Genomic DNA, 22,007 nt, shown 5'->3' on the forward strand with positions numbered 1-22,007 from the left:
AGCAAGCAAGTAATGTTTAGAATGATTGATTTTGTTATTGATCTGCCTCCAAGTACAATTTATCTAGGAGTGAGCCTCCTTCTGAAGCGAAGGGAGCAAAAGCGGTAGTCTTACGCGGTACACTGTTTTTTCGCGCGGCGCTTGGTATTAATCGAGCAAAAGGCAAAAGAAGAAACGCCATGGGAAAGAAGCCCAAATATGCACAGAAAACTTAGAAGGGGTTTCGTCAACTCATGGGGAAAGCAAAGGAAGAGTCAATCTAAAGCTGGGGACCAGCCTTGATGACATCCTCAGTAGCCTCGGAAGAGTATTTCTGGAAGTTGTCGTTGAAGAGCTGACCGAGCTTCTTGACCTCTCCCTGGAAGTCGGCGGTACCGGTCCAGCACTTGGCCGGGTTGAGGACCTCGTCGGGAACGTTGCTGCAGGTCTTGGGGACCTGGAGGTTGAAGGTCTGGTAGGTCTCGTACTCGTTGTTGGCGAGCTCGCCGCTGTGGATGGCGTCGAGGATGGCACGAGTGTACTTGAGAGGGCAACGCTTGCCGCCAGTGGTGGCACCGGCACCAACCCAACCGGTGTTGAGGAGCCAGGCGTTGGCCTTGTGCTCCTTGATCTTCTCGGCGAGCATGGTGGCGTAGCGCATGGGGTGGAGAGCCAGGAAGGGCTGGGCGAAGCAAGAGGAGAAGGTGGCCTGAGGCTCGGTGACACCCTGCTCGGTACCGGCCATCTTGGAAGTGTAACCAGAGATGAAGTGGAACATGGTCTGCTCGGGGGTGAGCTTGGAGATAGGAGGAAGGACTCCACGAGCGTCGCAGGTGAGGAGAATGATGTTGGTGGGGTGACCTGACGAGATGCAGGGAATCTTGGTGTTCTCAATGTACTCGATGGGGTAGGCGCAACGAGTGTTCTCGGTGAGAGTCGAGTCGTCGTAGTCAACAACTCTGGTGGTGGGGTCGAAAACGACGTTCTCAAGGATGGAACCGAACTTGATGGCGTTGAAAATGTCGGGCTCCTTCTCGCCAGAGAGACCAATAGTCTTTGCGTAGCATCCACCCTCGATGTTGAAGACACCCTTGTCGGACCAGCAGTGCTCGTCGTCACCGATGAGAGCACGCTTGGGGTCGGCTGAGAGGGTGGTCTTGCCAGTACCGGAAAGACCGAAGAAGACGGTGACATCGCCGTTCTTGCCCTCGTTGGCGGACGAGTGAAGAGTGAGGACGTTGTGCTTGACGGGCATTTCGTAGAAGAGAACGGTAAAGACACCTAACAAGGTTAGCAAAGAGACCCCTAACGAGTGAATTACAAGAACGCTCACCTTTTTTCATCTCACCAGCGTACTCGGTACCGAGGATGACCATCTCCTTCTCGGCGAAGTTGATGGCGACCGAGGTGGCCGAGGTCATACCAGTGGTGAATCTGTTGGCAGGGAAGGCACCGGCGTTGTAGATGACATAGTCGGGGTGGAAGGTCTTGAGCTCCTCTCTTGAAGGGCGGATGAGCATGTTGCGCATGAACAGAGCGTGGTATGCGCGAGCACACACGACTCTGACTCTGATTCTGTAACGCTCATCCCAGCCGGCGTAACCGTCAATAACGTAGATACGGTTTCTGGTGTTGAGATAGTCGACGGCACGCTCTCTGTTAATCTTCCAGACCTGTTCCAAACATGGTCAGCAGATATTCATCGACTTTCATGTGATGCAGAGGGGGATCGGCAGAGCCGCGGACAAGCGCAAGCAGCCGATCGGGATGCCGAAGCTGTGCAGTGGGCTCCCGAGCCGCTGCGCTTGCCCGAAACTAAAGTGGGGTAAAGTTGACGTAGTGGCCCGCGCCCCGCAGTGGAGGCTCCGCTATGCGAAAACAATTCGGGCCACCCAGCAACAATGTTTTTGTCATGATCAGGATCGGGAAGGATAGAAGAGGAGTACTGACATCAGGGCTCATCTCCTTGTTCACAGGACCCCACCAGATCTCTTTCTCTGAGCTGGGCTCGCGGACGATACGCTTGTCTGAGGGAGAGCGACCAGTCTTTGCTCCTGAGTAGGCGGAGAGGGCTCCAGATGATGTGATGGCTGAACCGGTCTCGTACACGAGGGCATCTTCGTAGAGGGCAGCAACGGAGGGGTTGGCAACCTAAACATGGATTAGTTGACGGACAGGAGAGAGATCTTCCGCAAAGTAACTCACAATGGCGACACGGTCGTAGTCAATGTGTGCCTTCTCGTGGAGCTCCTCCTCGATCTCGGTGTGCTCACGCTGGGGTCTGAACATCTTGTTAGTCGTGTGATGGTGGAAGAGCAAGCAATTGGAAAGAATTGCAAAGCTTGATTCGACAGTGAACTTACTGAACACCGCCAGGGTGAAGGGCGGTCTTGTTGACGCTGTCGGCAACCATTTTAAGTGAAGTAGAATGAAAGTTTCCCTTTTGTTGTTTGGCAATTTGTTGCCTAATGTAGTCTTGTTCAAGGGGAGGAGCAGGAGAGTATGGTCGGACAGATTCAGGACCGGACGACGAGGGCATATTTGTACTCGACCTGAGCGTTTACTTCGGATCAGTTCCTGCGCTACTTCTTCATGAGCTCCAGCAGTTTCCCCACAACCCTCAGTACTCCGATGGATCTGCCGAGGCCTCTCGGCGCTAGATATAGTCTAGGGAGGGCATGGACTTACGGGACAGTATGGATAGCGTCCAATGAACCGTTTGTAATTGGATGGTACCGTTTCGCGGAGAGGAAATGCGATAATGGGCCGGGAAATCTTGGGCTGGCACGGGGAAACGCGGATGCTGCGGGCTTGCTTGATATCTGAGGTTCGGAGGAATTCAGCACGAGTCCATCAATTGCGTTGTTTTCAAGGAAGAGTCAATGCTTGGAATCTGCGTATTAATAACCGCAACAAAGACTCTCCTCAGCGGTCCAAGGGAACAAGCCGGGTGCCTTAAGTAATAGCAACGAATTGCTGCGTCATGAAACTGTCTAGACTCGCAATGTGATCCAATTGTAATTTGCGGGGTGCAAGCCCGAGGAACGTGTGCATGTCTTTTTTGATTTTGAGACTTGACGACAAAGAGAGAAAAGCAAACCCCTCACCTTCATGGTAACTCTACAGCTCGTAAGCAATTGCTCTCATTGGATGAACGATGACCACACCACCAACTGCTCTTGCTCGAACCATGATGATCTGCTGTTGTATAGATGATGGATGACGAACGGGTTTGCCGAGTTTCCCCAAATTTCCCCATGATACTTGGTATGCGGCTTGCGTGGGGTCTGCCCCTTGCGCCTTCCGTAACTACTCGTCTTCCCGTCCTCGTGATGCGCCTCTTCCCCTTGTATACCGGTATTCTCGAACCTTTAGTTCGTAACGGCAGCAAAGCTTCTCGCAAATATCCAGCCATGTGCGCTTGCGATTCAGGTTCAGCTTCTTGTTCATTTGTTGCCATGGGCCACCTCGGGCTTCGTGCCGCGAGGCCTCACTCGCCGGGAACAGCAACCGGTCGGAACAATGCGGAGCTGGGCGATCGATCTCGATTGGACTCTAGCCCCCACGATATTCACGACATCTTCAAGGCGCTTTCGTCTTCCTTTTCCCCTGTCCTCGGTGACTATCTCTGTGCCACTGTGACCTGTAGAAATGTACCGGCAACGAGGCTCTTGCTGTGTAATAAGAGGAGTACTTGAGACGAACGACTTTGTATAAGGCTTCGAAGAAGAAATTTAGGTGTGTGAAGATACCCCTTCTAAAATTATACAGGAAGTGAAATCTAGCAAGAGAAGCTCAAGCCTTCTCATTCTGACTCTCATGCTCTCGTTGCTTAGCGGCTTTCTTCTGCTTTCTCGCAACCGGGCTGAAGAACTTCTTGATCTTACCAACACCTTGCAGGTACAACCAGGAGCAAACAAACACAACAGCAAAGTTGAAGATGATGTACGCCCAGAATATGCCGTAGTCTCTCCAGACGTAGGTCCAGTACACATTAAAGGATGCTGCAAAGGCATCTCCATCTCTATATTGACAGAAACCGCAAAGGCCGTTGGCTTGGGTGATGACATAGCCGCCTGATTGTTGAGCGTATGGTCCGGCATAGGCATCGCAAGTCTGGCCCGGAGGAGCTGGGAAGCTGGCAAGTTCTTGAGAATCGCACTCTATTGGTAGACCGTGGGTGACAAGCGCGAGCAGTCCTTCAAGGAGATACTTGAAAGGCGAGAGCCAGTACATCCATGCCTTCCAGAAAGTAGGCAGTGCTCTGGAGGAAGAGTTAGTACAGTTCATGGCGGTAGTACTTGGAGCTCGATGCTTACACATAGGGCACAACAACACCGCAGAATGACACGACGAATAGGAAGAACATTGGTACAAGCAATGAAGCAAGCAGCTCGTTAGCAGCGAACCTACGCGCGTGTTAGCATCAACTTCAAAGATCTGGAGGTCCGGAAACCTGGCGAGAAGAACACTTACGAAGCGATGGCTTGACCGAAGCCAATGTAGAAGAGCTCGAATGACATGATGAAGAGCCAGACTGATGCTGCTCTGTATGTACCGCGAGGGAAACCGGGTGGGAAGTACCAAGCACACCAATAAATCTGAGAGGGAAGTCAGTGTCTGAACAAGGATATAATTCCCTCAACATAGGAGCACAGAGGAACAAGGGGAAGCACTTACAGTTCCGGCAACGAGTGAGTAAGGAATCTCAACAACAATCGCACCGATAACAAAGGCAACCCAACTATAGATTTTCGAGTTCGCCTCTCTCGACTGGTAGAGATCTCTGAAGTTTAAGAACCTTGGTTGTAACTGCTGGATCAAAGGTGGCGAAATAGTCAGTGTCATGAAGATAGAGAAGAGTCGACTCTGCATGTCTATTTGCGAGTTGCCCAGATTCCAAAAGGTGAAGCCGTTGAACAAGGCGGTAAATATATGTAGCATGAATTTGCCGACCACGTATTGAGGAGAGCGCCAATACGCGATGAAAGACCTTTTGACAACGGTGTTGATTTGTGTACCGAGTGGCATAGCGTACTCGCGGTCATCGTCTGTTTTAGCTCCATCTGAAGCCTTGCGGCGTTCTTGAATCATGCTCTTGATCTCTTGCTGTTGCTGTTCCTTCTCTTTGGATTTCTCCCAGAGGTCGCCAAAGTCGGGTCCGTTGTAGTCAGGGTTTCCTGCACCAATGGCTTCAAGCATCCACTCAGCCGGGTTGGCATCGGCAGGACATTCTTGCTCTCCGTTCTTTTCGAGATATGTGATCAGGTTCTTCGAGCCATCGCCAAGCTCGCCGTGGTAGACTGTACGTCCACCACTCTTGAGCAAAAGCAATTCATCAAACTCTTCGAAAAGAACACTCGAAGGCTGATGGATTGTGCACAGGATAGCCTGGCCAGCGTCGGCAAGCTTTCTGAGGAAGCGAACAATGTTGAACGCAGCGCCTGAATCAAGACCGGAAGTCGGCTCATCAAGGAACATCAGCAGCTCAGGCTTGGAAGCGAGCTCGACGGCAATAGTAAGACGTTTACGTTGCTCAGGGTTGAGACCTTCGCCAACCTTCCCGATAGTGGCACCAGCGATGTCTCGCATCTCAAGCAAGTCAATGACTTTCTCGCAATAGTCGTACTTCTCGTCGAGCGAGACCTCCTTGGGCTGACGAAGTTTCGCAGAGAATCTCAATGCCTCCCTGACCGTAGCAGTTGGCTCGTGAACATCAGACTGCTCAGCAAAACCAGTAGCTCGCTGGAAACTTCTCGGTAAGGGCTTGCCGTCGACCAGGAAATCTCCAGATACTACACCAAAGTTGATGCGCTGAGCGAGGGTGTTCAACAAAGTTGTCTTGCCAGCTCCTGAAGCACCCATAAGAGCTGTCAACTTCCCAGGTCTCACAAATCCGGACACATCCTGCAAAAGCGTGCGCTCTCCTCCCTCATAAGGGATGGTGTAGTTGACATTCTGCCACGTGAAGATGGTTTCGTTCTTGCCGATTGCCGCGACAGTGTCATCGGAGTCTGACTCCTTACGAGCTTCGTCATTGTTTGGTGTTGCATCAACCTGGCCTGAGTTTGCCTCCCCGGATTCCTCATCAGAGGCTCTGCCTCCAGTCTCGACATCTTTCTCCACGGATCTAGGTACTTGGCCTCGCTTGAACACTGTCACCTCGCCTCCACCTTTGTTTGGTTTCTGCAGCTCCATACCAATAGCGGTCAGAGCAACGAAGAACAAGAAGAAAGCACAAATGAAGCCGAAGTTGCGCCACAAATGGCTGCGCGAGTAAGTAAAGGCGGTTTGGATATAGTCGGCGCCATTGACAACTGGCGAGCCAGGAGTGCTTCCCTGCAGAGCACATGACTGGTACTCGGCAGAAGGAGCATTCGGCGGAACCAGGTAAGGTGGTACACATTGTAGTTCAAGGTTGTAGAACTCATTGGCCATCAAGCCTTCGAATCCGTATTGAACGGGGTTGACCCAGCGCAGCCACGCGAACCAAGGATGCATTTTTCGAGGCGGAATCAAATAGCCAGTGTAAACCACCAAAATTTGGATGACTGGTCCAGTGATACGAGTAGCAACATCGAGCGACGCCACGAGTGATCCCACAGCTCTGAACAGAGCATACATGGTCATCGTGACAATCCACAGGAACATCAACGAGATGAAGAATTGTGAAGCCGTTCTCTGCAGGCCAGACATGAAGTATACCACGATATCGAAGATGAAGACCTGTACAAAGACCAATGGAATGTCGACAACAGTTTGAGCAATTGCGAAGGCAGACGGGCGATAGAATTGATAGCTCTTGTGCTTGAGAAGAATGGGTCGAGACTGGAAAACGGCTGTCAATTCAGCGAGAGCCAGGAGAGCATTGAACAGTAGTGAAAAGAACATCACACCCCCGCGAGGGAAGGCCCCGAGAACGGTCTTTGGTTGGTTATAGAACAGTGATCCAACAATAAGGGCTTGAAATCTGTATAGAACATTTGGTTAGCAAGATTTGAAGCTTATCCAAGCACAAGCCTCAGAGAACATACCCGATACCACCCCATTTGCCTACAGTCGCCTGCTTGTCACCAACCATAACCAGGAATTGACGTTGAGTACAAGCCATAACCTGCTTAGGGAACGAGACCTCAAAGTTCTTCTTCTTGGTAGCCTTAGTCTGAGCTTCATGTCTTGCTTCAGCCAATTTCTGAGTCTCGCCTTCAAACTCTTCAATCTCTTTGAGGTTGCGTTTCTTCTGTTCGCTCTGTTGGAAGATACGGTCGAAGTCTTCGCCAGATCTAGGAATCTTGTCTTCCCAGCCCTCTTTGACATGGCGCTCATGTTCGTCTGTGACGGAGGTGATGAAGTCAGCAGAAGTCCAGCGATCGGGTTGTACGAAGCCGAGCTCTTTGAAGTATTCGACAGCGTCCTCGGTATGGCCGAAGTAGCAGCATTTTCCCTCATGCAACAACACCACTTTGTCGAAACAGTCGTAGAGAGACTCTCCTGCTTGGTATAGAGCAACGGCAGTGGAAATGCGAGCCATGTTGGTCAGAGATCGCAAACTCTGGACATACTCCAAAGCTGTACTGGCGTCGAGACCTTTAGTTGAGTTGTCCCAACATTGCGCACTAGCTCTTGTGACCATGGCTTCCGCAATTGTGACTCTCTTCTTCTCACCACCAGATACACCACGGATGTATTCGTTGCCGACCTTGGTGCCCAGTGTGTGCTCGATCCAGAAAAGCTTCGTCACGATTCGCAAGAACTCCTTGACGTACGCTCCTCGAGACTCTCCTTCCAGACGGGATTCCTTTCCAGGTGTTTTAGTCTTTAGAGCAAACGACAAGGTATTTTTGACTGTGATTGTAGCATAGTGCAAGTCCTCATCAGGGATGAAGAGAACCTCGCCCTTGTATTTCTTGCCCATTTCCTCTGCGGGGGTGCCGCCATAAGTGACTTCTCCATCGATCGAGGTATATCCAGCTCTTTGGTTGGCGAGTGTCTTTAGCAGAGTGGTGCATCCAGATCCAGGACGACCAAGCACAAGCAGCATCTCTCCAAACTTAATGGTTCCGCTAAAATCAGAAAGAACGGTTCTTTCTTGGGGCTTTCCGGCAGCTTTCTTAGGCCCCCTAGAAACCAGATTCTTGATCTTCCTAGGCAGACCAAGGAAGATATCTCCAACAGTTGGCTGCAAAGCTGCACCAAGGCCTACACCTTTCACTGTAAGGTTTTTGAAAATGACACCCACGTGTCTCGTCTGCTCTTCCTCGGAGTGTTCTTGTCGACTCTTGCCAAACATGCGTGACATGAGACGATCAATTTCTTCTCTGTCGTCCTCGTCTTCTTGTGTTGGGGCTCTGTTGAGACCGCTGGTCTGACTAGTTCTCCTACGTGATAATGTACGGAAGAAGTCTTCCTCCGTCATCTTGCCAGACAGTTTCGGTCGCGAGCTTGTAGTTGTCTTCACGGGAGCGAAGGCAGGATCTTGTTCGGTAGGTCGTTTCTCGACAGTCTCTGGTAATTCGACCTCTTCGGTCGGGTGATGTAGCATGGCGGCATGGTTTGGCGAGGTTTCTGAGTCTGACGGTATCGCAGTCTCTCCAGATGATCCGCTGTATCGAAGTGTTTCGTGCAATGGTATGGCGACCTCATCGTTCGGAGTGGTCTCTGGATGCCAGGACAGGTATGTGTCGCCCTGTTGTTGTATTCCTGGTGGATGTTCATCAATTCTCCCTGATGGTACATAACTTGTATATGAGTGGTTTCTTGATTCTCGCTGTCTAAGTGACTCGGCTGGTGTCTGTGGCCAGCCACCAGGAAGGTCCTCAGTATGCGGCGTCGGTCGCTCCATAGCTGATTTGTTGTATTTAAGGCTTCAAAAGCGGTTCGTCAAGACAAGAGCAGCTCAGTGTAAAATGTATCGACACCCAAATAGGCTTCAAATCAAGGTGATCGACCACAAAGCAGGGCATGTAAACAATGCACAACAATGGACGAGAAAACGAGGCAGGGAAAGCACTCCCTTACTTACTTTTGCTTCTACTTGCCTATCTCTATAAGGAGACACTCATATGCATGCCAGACCTCACACTGATGTTTGTGATGACGACACGGAATATGCACGTTGGACGGCACATGAGAAATACGGGCAGGCTTGATGTTGGATGGATGGCGGATTTTGTTTGGGATTACGGAACTCCGAGAAGGGGACTTGTTAGAGAGCATCGGTTCATATCTCACGTTCTATATCATATACCTGCCACGCAAAATCTGTCAAGACCCCGCGTGTTCACAGCCCACATGTTCTGTATCAAAATCTCTGCTGTTTGAGCCTCAAGCCACGCCCAGTGCTTGTCTTCCCTGATCTACGATTGACCCGCGATGGACCTGTCAACCGCAGGACGCGACAACCAGATCGCTACGTGGGCCGAGAATATTGGCGGATTGGCAAGGGTCACGATCTCAACCCTCCCCGTGTGCTAAATTCTGTCACTTCTAGCCATCTCCTACGGCCATGCCCGGGGTTATCTAGTCTATAGAAATGCACAACGTTTTTAAGATCTCTCTAGTCGTCCGCAGAGAGGCGCTAAGTATCACACTCTTAGTGGAGGGCTGCACTGATCTTAAAAACATTGTGCATTTCTACAGGGTGCGCGTGACAAAGTTTAGCACACGGGGAGGACACATAGCAAGACATCGGATGTTGGTATATCCTGCTTAGTGCTATCCGGACGGGCGTGACTCTCTCATGATGCCCACATCGCGAAGATGCAGTTAGCCGCGAGGTGAATTGAGTTTGAAGGATTCAATTGATTGTCAGAGACGCGCACCTACAATGAGGTATTGACAAAGTCCTCTGGCCAGACCGACATCACCTTCGACTTCCTGTTGCAGCTCTACCGCATCGCAAAGAAGTACGAAGTCGACGACCTCGCTATTCTCGCCGCTGATCACTTCGTCCAAAAGCTTACAACCGTTCAACTATCCGAAGTTGGCAACATCGTGCAGTCTCTCCTAGGCGAAGGTGGAAATTTGGGTGAATACCTCGCCGCGTTCATGATGCGTGAGCACAATCGTCTCATGCAGCAGCCCTCTTTCGTCTCAATGCTTGCCAACCACTGGCCATTCCTCTTCCAACTGATGCACAACATGGGCCATTGGGTACTCGACGTTCGCTCTCTTCCCATCGAAGAGGATGACGCAGAGTATACGGAGTACAGTAGCGACGACGACTGTACCAACGACCTCATCCGACCAAGGGGTGGAGGACAAGCAACTTGACGCAAATGACGCCGAGAACACCGAGGACGCCGAAGACGGTGGTGGAGCCCCCCCCNCCCCCTGGTTTCACCGAGGTGCAGGTCAACCGCATGACCAGTGAATACGAGGACGAAAGCGAGCAGTCTGCTGAGACCACGAAGACGCTGGAGATGATCCCGAAAGCCTTCCTGATACCGCTGGGATGCAGATCGACCGCCTGCCTCGTGCGTACTCTGAGACTCGTGCTGTCCAGGAGTCCAACGATGGTGGATCTATTGACACCTGTACCAGAGGACGTGCCTTGACTGGAGGCAAGGGCCACGCCTTGATTGGAGGTAAGGCCCGCTTCCTGAGTGGAGGCAAAGCACCGCGTTCTGATCCTCACACCGAAGACCGCATGTCTCGTGAGTACCCCAACCCTCCTGCTGCACAAGATACCAACAGGCGTGGATATGTTGGCAATGGTACCGGAGGATACGCATCGAGGAAGACCAAGGCCACACCATCGGACGTGCCCAATTTACCTTGACTTCACTCGGCCAGAACAAGGGCTCAAATGGCGGTGTCGGTGTTGCTACACCTATCCGTCGCCATCCAGGTCGCAGACAGCGTCCTCGTACTCCCCATTTGGCCCCATACACCAGACGCATCCCAGTTGAAGAGGCTGTTGACCGGTCCATGGATGCTCAATCTAGCCTCATTGAGACCACTGCACAACTAGCAGCTGCTCGTACTCGTTGCGAATGTTGCACACAAGGCGCCCTCGGTAGTGGCTTGAGCTTGACAAATGGTAGATAGAATCCATACCCCAGCATTGCACACAAGATCATCATGCTTCTCCGATCCTTCTAGTGCTCGCATGTGACCATTTTCCAGGATGTGATGTGTATTCGGGGTTGAGAAGGGAAACCAGTGGCGCCGAAGATGCTGCTGCTGGTGGCGTTCCATGTTTCCCTCGATCACTATTTGAGTTTTTCCAAGGTCATCAACCCTGCACTTGTATGAAATTCCGCAAGTCAATTTTCCATCCCATATCAAACTCATCAACAGGACTCGAGTGGTTGACTGGAGGTAGATGCATGTTGTGCTCTTTGTCTGTTTGTCTGCCCTGGGTGTCGCCAGCGCACTGCATTGCTTCTGATTGGCGAATGCGATTCCTATAGTGCAGCGCGCGTCCGTTCCAGCCATGGCATGTACCACGTCGTCACAGTTGCGCGCGAGCGAGCAGTTACGTACCATGCAGTGGTCTGAACGGCCACTTCATGGTCGCGCGTGCAGAGTCAACCCCAACGACGAGTAAATGAAACCTCGCGCAACACTCGGATAACTCCACCAGCTCGGCTGAGTGTATTCACCGTGTCCTCTTCCATCTCGTTTGACCAGGGGGACTTCGTGCCTTGGTGGACCAAGATGGTATCATTGTGCGATGTTGAGAGGACGGAGTCTTGGGCGAGAGGACGGAGTCTTGGGCGAGAGGACGATATGGTTCGGCGATAGGACGGAAGGCCTCGGCGAGAGGGCGCGTTGACGGTTATCAATTGCGCAGATTTGTACGATGATAGAGAGGCCCGAGGGCAAGAGCTGGTGAGGTGTGGTATGTGATGGAATCGTGAGGATGTAGATAAGTTGGTCATCGTTGGATGTGCGCGACGCCAGGCGAAGCTTGAAGCCTGACGCTTGACCACCGACGCTGAGCCACCAACCTCGAGCACCTCAAACGTACATTGCCGACTCCACTCGTGTCCGATCTTGACACAGATGGGCACACATTGGAGATGGAAGGATTGCGGTCTGGCTGAATGTACAATATCCGGGATATCTGGGAGTTTGCTCTGTCAGAATGTACTTCGGTGGCATTTTCTACCGAAATGGCCCCCAGTAGCAGAGTACATTTTCAACCACCCATTGCCGGAAATGTACATATTTAATGGGCGGATGTACATCTCCCATACTCAGAGGGCTCAGAAAATTGCAGTGGATTGTTTATTTCCTCGTGTTGTGGACATGAAACGCGAATTGAGCTGTCTGCTGCACCTTTGTCATACCAACGCACTGCAATCATTGGCTCCCAGCGAATCAACAACATTTATCTCCGCCAAAATCGGAGCAATGTACGCTTTTTAGTTCTTCAAGATCGCACCGAGTGTCGCATCCCTTGGGGCAAAAGAAACTCCCGATCAAGTTAGGGTGGTGTTGCCAAATGTTGCTATCTGCACTCTCGCTGGACCGACGCCCTGCAAGCACCCGCCCCATCGCATCAACAACATTTATCTCCGCCAAAATGAGAGCAATGTACGCTTTTTTTAGTTCTCTGAGACTGCAATGGGCACCTCTTGATATAGTGCCATAGACATTCCCGAACAAGTTGGGGTGGTGTGGTTGAATGTTGCCTTTCATGCGGTACCCGGCTACACCGAAGCTTTGCGCGTGCTCGCGCATCCGGCGACTTAACAACATTTATCTCCGCCAACTTGAGAGCAATGTACGCTTTTTTTAGTTCCCTGAGACTGCAATGGGCACCTCTTGATATAGTGCCATAGACATTCCCGAACAAGTTGGGGTGGTGTGGTTGAATGTTGCCTTTCATGCGGTACCCGGCTACACCGAAGCTTTGCGCGTGCTCGCGCATCCGGCGACTTAACAACATTTATCTCCGCCAACTTGAGAGCAATGTACGCTTTTTTTAGTTCCCTGAGACTGCAATGGGCACCTCTTGATATAGTGCCATAGACATTCCCGAACAAGTTGGGGTGGTGTGGTTGAATGTTGCCTTTCATGCGGTACCCGGCTACACCGAAGCTTTGCGCGTGCTCGCGCATCCGGCGACTTAACAACATTTATCTCCGCCAACTTGAGAGCAATGTACGCTTTTTTTAGTTCCCTGAGACTGCAATGGGCACCTCTTGATATAGTGCCATAGACATTCCCGAACAAGTTGGGGTGGTGTGGTTGAATGTTGCCTTTCATGCGGTACCCGGCTACACCGAAGCTTTGCGCGTGCTCGCGCATCCGGCGACTTAACAACATTTATCTCCGCCAACTTGAGAGCAATGTACGCTTTTTTTAGTTCCCTGAGACTGCAATGGGCACCTCTTGATATAGTGCCATAGACATTCCCGAACAAGTTGGGGTGGTGTGGTTGAATGTTGCCTTTCATGCGGTACCCGGCTACACCGAAGCTTTGCGCGTGCTCGCGCATCCGGCGACTTAACAACATTTATCTCCGCCAACTTGAGAGCAATGTACGCTTTTTTTAGTTCCCTGAGACTGCAATGGGCACCTCTTGATATAGTGCCATAGACATTCCCGAACAAGTTGGGGTGGTGTGGTTGAATGTTGCCTTTCATGCGGTACCCGGCTACACCGAAGCTTTGCGCGTGCTCGCGCATCCGGCGACTTAACAACATTTATCTCCGCCAACTTGAGAGCAATGTACGCTTTTTTTAGTTCCCTGAGACTGCAATGGGCACCTCTTGATATAGTGCCATAGACATTCCCGAACAAGTTGGGGTGGTGTGGTTGAATGTTGCCTTTCATGCGGTACCCGGCTACACCGAAGCTTTGCGCGTGCTCGCGCATCCGGCGACTTAACAACATTTATCTCCGCCAACTTGAGAGCAATGTACGCTTTTTTTAGTTCCCTGAGACTGCAATGGGCACCTCTTGATATAGTGCCATAGACATTCCCGAACAAGTTGGGGTGGTGTGGTTGAATGTTGCCTTTCATGCGGTACCCGGCTACACCGAAGCTTTGCGCGTGCTCGCGCATCCGGCGACTTAACAACATTTATCTCCGCCAACTTGAGAGCAATGTACGCTTTTTTTAGTTCCCTGAGACTGCAATGGGCACCTCTTGATATAGTGCCATAGACATTCCCGAACAAGTTGGGGTGGTGTGGTTGAATGTTGCCTTTTGTCGCACCCGGTTACGTTTGCACCTCGTCTGCAACTCGACAACCCTTTTCTCGACTGATACGTACTCGAAGTACGCCTTTTTTACTTTTCTAAGACCGCGATAGTCCGGCCTTCGTACAGAGCAAAACACAAATGCAATACAGTTGGGGTGTTATGGTTGAATGTTCAGGTTTTCAAAACACGATTCAACTGAAGCCATGCGCACACCGCCGCACATGCGCCCAACCACATTTTAATCCCGAAACACTGCAAGCCACATGCTTTAGATGCCTTCTTTCTATGCATCCGACTGAAGAGACTCGGTTAGAGGAGTGAAGACTGTACTGAAACCTGTAGGGTCATATCTTCCCGTGCTCGACGCTGAGGATATCGGTTATCCACCTACCATCTAACATTTCAAACGTAGTTCCACTGCATATTCCATCCCAAATTACAATTATGAAACCGGGAAGTACATTTAGTGTGCATGAAGTCTCGAGAAAATGTTATTTAAATGTAGTTATCGATGGGGTTGCGTTGTTAAAATGTATCTGAACTTTTACGTAGGCGCTTTAGTGGGCGCTTCAGTAGGCGCCCAAGGCTGCGTTTCAGATTNTAAATGTATTTATCGATGGGGTTGCGTTGTTAAAATGTATCTGAACTTCTACGCGAGCGTTTTGGTACGATGTGGCTGTGCTCGGGGTCAACCGTATTTTGACAACACTTCCCCGTCGATAAATACATTTTTGATTGCAGGAGCTACGAGTCGTATGTATCACATTCCCAGAAATAACATAATAAATGTATTTATCGATGGGGTTGTGTTGTTAAAATGTATCTGGACTTCTACGCGAGCGTTTTGGTACGATATGGCTGTGCTCGGGGTCAACCGTATTTTGACAACACTTCCCCGTCGATAAATACATTTTTGATTGCAGGAGCTACAATTCGTATGTGGTACATTGACAGAAATAACATAATAAATGTAGTTATCGATGGGGTTGCGTTGTTAAAATGTATCTGAACTTGTTGTATGGGCGTTTGTTGCGGTGTACCAAGCAAGCTGGGCCCATTCGTACCACTCGCAATATCTATGCCAACCACGTACTTTCTCCAATCTCCCATAGGGTATAAGGGGTCAAAATAGATAGCACATGCTACATCCATCAAGACAACTGTAGTTTTGTACGTGTTGGGGGAGAAAAATGTAGTTCGCTCGAGACAGCCGCAAACGCCCACCAAAACGCAGACAAGAAAAGCCTTGACTACGATATCTACACAACCCACGTACTTTCTCCCATTTCTGTTGAGATGTACAGCACTGTAGTAATAACGAGTTGTCATGCCCGCGAAGACAATTGTACTTTTGCACACGTGGTGGGAGAAAAGCGTAGTTGAAGCATTTTGAAGGGCTTGGTGAGCAAATCCGACCTTGAGCAACAACTACGCATAAAGTACAACACATGTACAAATGTACGATTTTACAGAAGCCATGTACATTCTATACAGCAAAAAGTTTCATTGCCAACGTCTCACCCTCATAAATAACGCGTTGCGTGGCCGATGTTGGTTTGTAGGTCCGGACAGGGTGCCCGTGACAGCGATGCAGGCTTCACGATGTCACGACGCCCGAGGACCGAACCTCTTCCCAACCAACCACCACATCACGAGCGACGACACCATCCACCGACTAATGACTTCTCGTTTTCTTCGTGCGCTCATCACCTTTGGCTACGATCTGGGTTTCCTCCGCCATCGACATCTCCTCTGTAAGGCAGCCCGACGTGCATGAGCTATCGCGACACGGTCATGTCGTCGAGGATCAACAGAAGAGCACGGTGCCACCCACCACCAGTCGAGTCGTATCGCATTCGACTAGCCATGGCGAGCACCATCAGCATCCCCCTCGCGCATCCTCATATCGTTCCCATACACTGGACCCAGCCGACTCGCTGTGAGAATCAAGAGGAGGATGGACACCAGCAAGAGAAGGATGATCGGCAAGCGATGGAAGCTGGCGCATGCGCCATGCGACACAGGAAGCACCAACTCACAGCCATATCCTTCGCGCCATGATCTCGTCATGATCTGTGGCTCCAACAAGCCAGCGGTCGGATGGATCAGAACCAACCCTGTGTGAACCCGAAGCTGGACGATCTATGGTCACTGGGATGCAAGCCCTAGATCTATGGCGGAACTGTTGTAGCTACTTCGACGGAGCTTGATATGCTACTTATCTGCCATCTGGGATCGAACACGACACGATCACATCCTGCACCCATGTTTCCCTTGAAGGAGCGTCATTGTATGGCACCCTCATCTGCGATGGCACCGAGCCTCGGTGATTTCCCGCTCTGTTGATGGTTGCTTTCAAGTCGCTGCTATGAATGGACGTCAACATTGTGATGCCACGTCTCCACCGCCAGGACTATTCAGGCTGCAAGCCTGTGGATGCGAGACCTACGCCGTGAAACGATCCGAAAACATAAAACTGGCTTCGTCGAGACACTAGAAACCTCTGCCATCAAATCAGGTTCGTCGTCAAGGTTGACGCAGATCAGACGAGCAGAGATGGTTGCTACTGTCAACATATGAGTCGTGCTCTCCATTCCATCTCAAGCGGCTTCAAACAGTACCTAGATTTTCTGGAGACTACTCGCCATGTCCATCGGGTCCTTCTCCAATGTATACCAGCAGCATCAGGGAGTGTATGGCAAGCACCGGTACGATTCAGAGCTTGCGAGACGCCCGAGCAAAGTCATGAATACGAATAATCCAAGAGCACTTCAAACATTAGTCCACGGTCTGGGCATAATCTGTCTCAGCACTCTGTCATAGTCCACTTTGATCTCAAGCGCCTCTTTTCAGCACATCGAATTTAATGTTGGGAATGTTATGTCTCGACCTGCATGCTCTTGTTGGATAGTTATCATCTCGAGTAATCCTTTCGCAATCTTTGGTATCGCCTCGAGCATCTCCCAGTGCCACGAGTCGATGTCTATTCTTCGTCCTCCATTCGCATCAGGCCTTCGTGGGTGACGACGAGTCGCTGCAGAATAGTCCATCTCTGCCACACGCGACCTTTCATCTTTGCCATTCCTTCTTCAGCTTGTTGAACCTCTTTTCGGCCTTCCTCTTGATACGTTCCTCGATCCATTTCATGGCTTCTTCTTCGGGGAACTTACGCTGCATCTCCTTCATGGCCCTATAGACAAACCGAGCCTTTCCGTAAGCCAAAGTACATGCCCTATCGGCTGCAGCAATGATGTGACGGTCCGGTAGCTCCGACTCTCTCCAATCGGCCACGAGCCCGTCCCTGCGTTTCTTCACAGCCTAAAGAATGTTTAGCGTCATTGTGTGATCTCGTTCAACATCGTACTCACTTCTTGAACTTTTTCCAGAGTGGCGAGTTTGACCAGAGTCTCGAATAGGGCCTTGACTTCGAAGCCGTGAAATGTGGCATTGTGGTCACCATCCCATCGGTGATTTGAGGAAGAGGTGTATCCCCTGACCATCAACTTCATGTTATCGAAATCCTCCTGGACGCAGCGGACATCGTCCTCCATGATCTGCACCGTTTTATTGATGCCATCTTGTGTTTCTTGGATTCTCGTCAAGAGGCGTGTCAGTTGAGCCTGGGTTTTTCGTTTCTCATCTTGGAGAGGGTTTTGCGTGGACTTGGTGTTGCCTTCCTTTTCTGTCGATGCTTTGTCCATGTTGGGTAAGATTTTGGATGTTGCGTCAAGGATGCAAGGTCAGAGGGAGTTTATAAAGGAGAGCGCGGTCGGTCGGCAAGTGATGGCGTGTTTGGTGAGCGAGTGTGAGAGTGATTTGCTATCGACGACAGAGGATTTGATGAGTGATGTGATGAACCGTTGTTGTTGGAGGATCGTCATCTTTTCACACAAGCATAACAGACGATCGCTTGCAACACGCGCTCACTTGCAACACACTCTCACTTGCAACACATGCTCACTCGCCCAGATAAAGTCAACAAAACAAAGAGCCACGCTCTGTTCTCTTTTTAACAACTGCACCAACGCTACTGCAAGATCCAACCATCACGCGAATCACGACAACCATCTCTCACACAAGGCGCTGTCCAATCAAGTCTCCATCAACATGCCAGAAAAGTAATACCAACCCTACCGACCACACCAGAAGCCGTGGCTAACACATTCAAACAGGTCAGACGAAGCATGGAAAAGGGAAATCCAAGAGATCGAGAAGAAGATTGAGGATGCTAAGACCACACTCGAGAACAAGAAGGAGGAACAGACGGCGGTCAATGAGCAGCGCGAAAAGTTACAAGAGGCAAAAGAGCAGAGATCAAAGCCACCTGCGCCAGTTCTCATCCTTCACACCATGGTGGACGCTCATCGCGAACATACCCAGGTTGCTGGAAATGAATTCGACCTGTTGTACAAGGACGCTTTGAAGATCGCCAAAGACGCCATGTTTCTTACAATGTCCATGTCATCAGACGAGGAGGATTGAAGTAGCGCCCCAGACATTATCTTCTCAGTCAATCCTGCAAACATCATACTGTCGCGCAAGGAGGGTTGAGACGGCCGAAGATATGGTCTCATGGCATAGCAACGAATACAACAGACATCACGATTGGAACAAAGAATTAAGCTACAGTTGGCGCCATGTGAAGGGAAGATGCAAAGGTGTTAATCTCAAAGTATACTGGTGTGCCTGCCTTCGTACCGACTATGCTGATGATGCTATGGATTGATTTCCCTGTCCCAGGTTTGCATCACGGTCTCTAAATAATTCCAATGAGCTGCTTCTTGACGAGCTTCCCTCGACTGGACGAGTTCTTCTTGGATGGCATAATCGATGGCCTATCATCCTCCAACCCCAGCAGACCCTCACCTCACCTCTTTTTGTTACATTCCAACAACCATTACCTTCTTTCCGAAGATGAGTCTCTGCGGCCGCCACATCTTCGTCTTCCATCTGCTGCTCAAGGTCTTCCATCCCAATCTCTACCTGCTCTTTTGGCTTCGTTGCTAGTATTGAATTGAGGTTGAAGGATTCAATTGATTCTTCTCGTGATTCTGAGTGGTTACTTTTACCATATCCTCTTCGCCGCCATCATGTATCTATCTACGCCGTCGAGCTTCAATTCTCCTTTGGCCTTTTCTTTGCCTTTGGCATCTCTCTCCCTCAAGTTTCTCAAGCCGTCCGGGTCGTCTTCGTAAATCCACCTACGCTTATCTTCATCCACTTCTACGGCTCCCCAGCCGCCAACTCTGCGGCCTTGAGTGTCGAAACTCTGCTTCTTGTGCTCCTGCGCCTTCATCTTGCGGTAGCGTGTGCGGGCAAAGCTAAGTAGAAGCATGCCGAGTAAGAGCTTCAGAGCAAGCAAAATCAGGTATATGATCAGGAAAAACACGAGCATAGTGCCTAAGGCAATGGCGTCGTCGAGCGTCCAAAAACGCCACGAGTTAGCACCGGTGATGGCATCGGCGCCCGCTCCGAAAGACGATCTGCCCAACGCGCGTCTGAAGATCTGGTCAATGTGCGCAAGTGCAGCCGTGGTCGATGGTGACGTCTCTCCAGAAGCCGACTCCAAAGCAATTGCCGTGGCAGTCGAAGGCATAGGCAATGGCATATGTGTGGCAATAAGCATGTGGTAAGTCTGAACTGAAGCGCGGATGAACAGGCACGAAAGAGGCAAGACTGGAAGACCAAGTCGCTTGGTCAAGTTCTGATCAGCAAAGGCGTGTGAGTAGTAGTCTTTGGTCAGAACATCTAGGAAGCGACCGTATAGACTCGGCTTGATGTTGTTGAACTTGGAAATATAGGCATGCTTGACCCAGTCAACGATCATCTCGCTGCCAATCACAGTGACAAAGGGGCCAAAGATCTGGCCAAACCCTGTTGGAAACATGTTGAAGGCTTGCGGCAGGATACTCGTACTTTGCACAGGCGATGCTGTCGAGTTTGGGCTGAAGTTGGTTGTTGATCCAGAGCCCATATTCAGTCCTCCAACTTCGACAATATTACGCAGAGCGATGATGAGGAGCATCAACCAAAGCTGGAATCTCTCAACGACGTCTGCGCAAGTCAGCTGGAACAAGTTCTCCTTCTCAAACTTCTTGAAGACAGTTCCTTTGATCTCAACAAACTGGTTGGACATGAGGAGCGTAAGTAGGGCGTTTGAGTAAGAATTGACAGCGACGTTGAGCGCGATGACTTGGTAGAAGAGCATAGCGGCGTGGGCAACGTTGTAGACCAGTGCAAGTATGAACATGCCCAGAGGAAGAAGGATCTTGCTACGACCATTGGGTTTGCGCTCGAGTGTCTCCTTGGAAAATAGACATTCGATGATGTCCTGGCCTATGGCCGACAAGAGACGATCGAAAACCTCAAGGACGTTGTAGATGACATAAAGCTTGATGGCAGCCTGTCCACGGATCTTGTGATACATACGACTAGCATCAAATTGCACAAGAATCATGCAGCTAATTATGATCAACAAGCCATGTAGGATGTCAGCTTTGTGATTTGGAAGCAGAGCCGAAGGTGTAGATTTGGAACGTCTGTGACGGTACAGTGGATTGGGTATCTTGAGTTTGGACGGAAGCTGTTGAAAGCGTGTTGAACTCGTATCATTCTGGCCATCGACGAGAGGTGAAGAGACTGCAGGAGTAGGGCCAATCATTGGCGAGCTGAGGGAGCTTCGGCGTGAGGGATTGGCGGAAGGTGGCTGCTTTCTACGATGCCAGACACGTCCCAAACCGGTATATATGAATGAGCCAATATCTTTAAACTCCTTGACAAGGCTCTGAAACCACCACTTCAACAAGACAGCCACGGCTTTCAGGAACCTCAGGGGTAGGATGGTGAAAGTGTATAGCCAGGCGTCCAAACAGGCCAGAGCACCGAAGACAAGGGTTTGCTCCAACTGAGGCGGCAGTGTCAAGAAGTTGTATAGACGCTCAAATTTGACTTTTGAAGACTCGTATGGGAAGTCGCTGCTCGCAGAACGGTGTATGTAGAGGGCCGAGGGACGCTCAGAGGAAAGTTCGAGTTGGAGATAGGTGGGTAAGGACAGTGGAGGCACGGGTATGGCAGCAGGTATCGGTGACGGGAAAGAGTCAGGTATAGGCGACGGCTTGAGCGCTTCAGGACCATCTTGGTATTCAGAGCCTTTGAGATTCAAGGTAGGACGTCTTGGTTTCGAAGCATCTCTGTTGTCGTTAGGGTTCCTCGGGATTTGTGCGGAAGAGGCCTTGCGCTTGATGACTGGAGTCGAGTTTGAACGGCCACTGACAGCAGGTCTCGAGGCGGTCGGAGGGGGACGGCTGGTGTTGTGTGAAGGCAGGGTTGTGGCTTCTTGGGTCGAGACTGAGTCGGGAGCCGAGATACCTAGGCCATTCGTCCTTGGGCTGCCGTCGTCGGCGGACAAAGAAGGAATGTCGTCTGTCGAGATAGAGACAGCACGAAGAGGCAGCGAGTCGGGCGACGAAATCAAGTCCTGCATCTGGGCGGGTGACAGCTTGAGCGTGGGAGATGGCTGCACCAGTTTTCCATTGCTGCTCTTTGTTGCAAGAAGGTGCGATCCTATCGTGGGTGTACCTGCGGGACTGGTCCCTTCCTCTGTAAGACTGTCGAGACGCGGGCTCGTCAGTTCGGCGCAACCATCCACGTCGATGGTAGGTGGACTTGTGCCATGTTCGGTGATGGGCGACAAGGCTGGCGTAGGGAGTTGGTCCTGGGATGCGACAGTCTCGGCACCATCGGGCGTACTCTCTTTCATTGCTATCGTGAAATCTGCATCCTTCTTTTGCAAGGTTTAAGATGGTCCAGCCATCAATGTAGTCGGAAAGAGAGATCAACGAGCCTTGTAATAACGCGTGTCTGTGCCT

The 22,007-nt window shown here is 50.7% G+C and overlaps 7 protein-coding genes across 7 annotated transcripts; 3 read left to right on the plus strand and 4 right to left on the minus strand.

Moving 5' to 3' along the window:
* Nucleotides 1–259: 259 nt before the first annotated feature.
* M438DRAFT_332895 (ATP-utilizing phosphoenolpyruvate carboxykinase) lies at nucleotides 260–2,392 on the minus strand (the record flags this gene model as incomplete). Its single annotated transcript, XM_029903550.1, has 5 exons — nucleotides 260–1,260; nucleotides 1,313–1,652; nucleotides 1,930–2,130; nucleotides 2,185–2,260; nucleotides 2,343–2,392. 5 exons carry the CDS (start codon nucleotides 2,390–2,392, stop codon nucleotides 260–262), a joined length of 1,668 nt encoding a protein of 555 aa, XP_029763276.1.
* Nucleotides 2,393–3,774: 1,382 nt separating this feature from the next.
* M438DRAFT_314019 (ABC drug exporter AtrF) lies at nucleotides 3,775–8,521 on the minus strand (the record flags this gene model as incomplete). Its single annotated transcript, XM_029902588.1, has 5 exons — nucleotides 3,775–4,243; nucleotides 4,299–4,388; nucleotides 4,456–4,580; nucleotides 4,660–6,949; nucleotides 7,014–8,521. The coding sequence occupies 5 exons, from the start codon at nucleotides 8,519–8,521 to the stop codon at nucleotides 3,775–3,777; spliced, it is 4,482 nt and encodes a 1,493-aa protein (XP_029763277.1).
* Nucleotides 8,522–9,351: 830 nt separating this feature from the next.
* Nucleotides 9,352–11,028, plus strand: M438DRAFT_332897 (uncharacterized protein; the record flags this gene model as incomplete). The annotated part of the gene is made up of 4 exons (XM_029903551.1): nucleotides 9,352–9,444; nucleotides 9,835–10,204; nucleotides 10,392–10,741; nucleotides 10,774–11,028. The coding sequence occupies 4 exons, from the start codon at nucleotides 9,352–9,354 to the stop codon at nucleotides 11,026–11,028; spliced, it is 1,068 nt and encodes a 355-aa protein (XP_029763278.1).
* A 957-nt stretch (nucleotides 11,029–11,985) lies between these two features.
* Nucleotides 11,986–14,203, plus strand: M438DRAFT_403659 (uncharacterized protein; the record flags this gene model as incomplete). Its single annotated transcript, XM_029909667.1, has 10 exons — nucleotides 11,986–12,522; nucleotides 12,581–12,712; nucleotides 12,771–12,902; nucleotides 12,961–13,092; nucleotides 13,151–13,282; nucleotides 13,341–13,472; nucleotides 13,531–13,662; nucleotides 13,721–13,852; nucleotides 13,911–14,042; nucleotides 14,101–14,203. Exons 1-10 carry the CDS (start codon nucleotides 12,431–12,433, stop codon nucleotides 14,201–14,203), a joined length of 1,251 nt encoding a protein of 416 aa, XP_029763279.1. The 5' UTR covers nucleotides 11,986–12,430.
* A 2,909-nt stretch (nucleotides 14,204–17,112) lies between these two features.
* On the minus strand, nucleotides 17,113–17,840 carry M438DRAFT_363212 (uncharacterized protein; the record flags this gene model as incomplete). The annotated part of the gene is made up of 2 exons (XM_029907637.1): nucleotides 17,113–17,457; nucleotides 17,508–17,840. The coding sequence occupies 2 exons, from the start codon at nucleotides 17,838–17,840 to the stop codon at nucleotides 17,209–17,211; spliced, it is 582 nt and encodes a 193-aa protein (XP_029763280.1). The 3' UTR covers nucleotides 17,113–17,208.
* Nucleotides 17,841–18,246: 406 nt separating this feature from the next.
* Nucleotides 18,247–18,696, plus strand: M438DRAFT_403661 (uncharacterized protein; the record flags this gene model as incomplete). Its single annotated transcript, XM_029909668.1, has 2 exons — nucleotides 18,247–18,257; nucleotides 18,312–18,696. The coding sequence occupies 2 exons, from the start codon at nucleotides 18,247–18,249 to the stop codon at nucleotides 18,619–18,621; spliced, it is 321 nt and encodes a 106-aa protein (XP_029763281.1). The 3' UTR covers nucleotides 18,622–18,696.
* A 100-nt stretch (nucleotides 18,697–18,796) lies between these two features.
* M438DRAFT_343482 (DUF747-domain-containing protein) lies at nucleotides 18,797–21,948 on the minus strand. The gene has a single exon (XM_029904992.1). The coding sequence runs from the start codon at nucleotides 21,896–21,898 to the stop codon at nucleotides 19,205–19,207; it is 2,694 nt and encodes an 897-aa protein (XP_029763282.1). The 5' UTR covers nucleotides 21,899–21,948; the 3' UTR covers nucleotides 18,797–19,204.
* Nucleotides 21,949–22,007: the final 59 nt, after the last annotated feature.

This window comes from Aureobasidium pullulans, assembly GCF_000721785.1.
Source record: "Aureobasidium pullulans EXF-150 unplaced genomic scaffold scaffold_4, whole genome shotgun sequence".
Classification (NCBI taxonomy): domain Eukaryota; kingdom Fungi; phylum Ascomycota; class Dothideomycetes; order Dothideales; family Saccotheciaceae; genus Aureobasidium; species Aureobasidium pullulans.

Bases quoted from the DNA above. Each gene is read 5' to 3' on its own strand.
- M438DRAFT_343482 (XM_029904992.1), bottom strand. From the start codon at position 21,898: ATGAAAGAGAGTACGCCCGATGGTGCCGAGACTGTCGCATCCCAGGAC.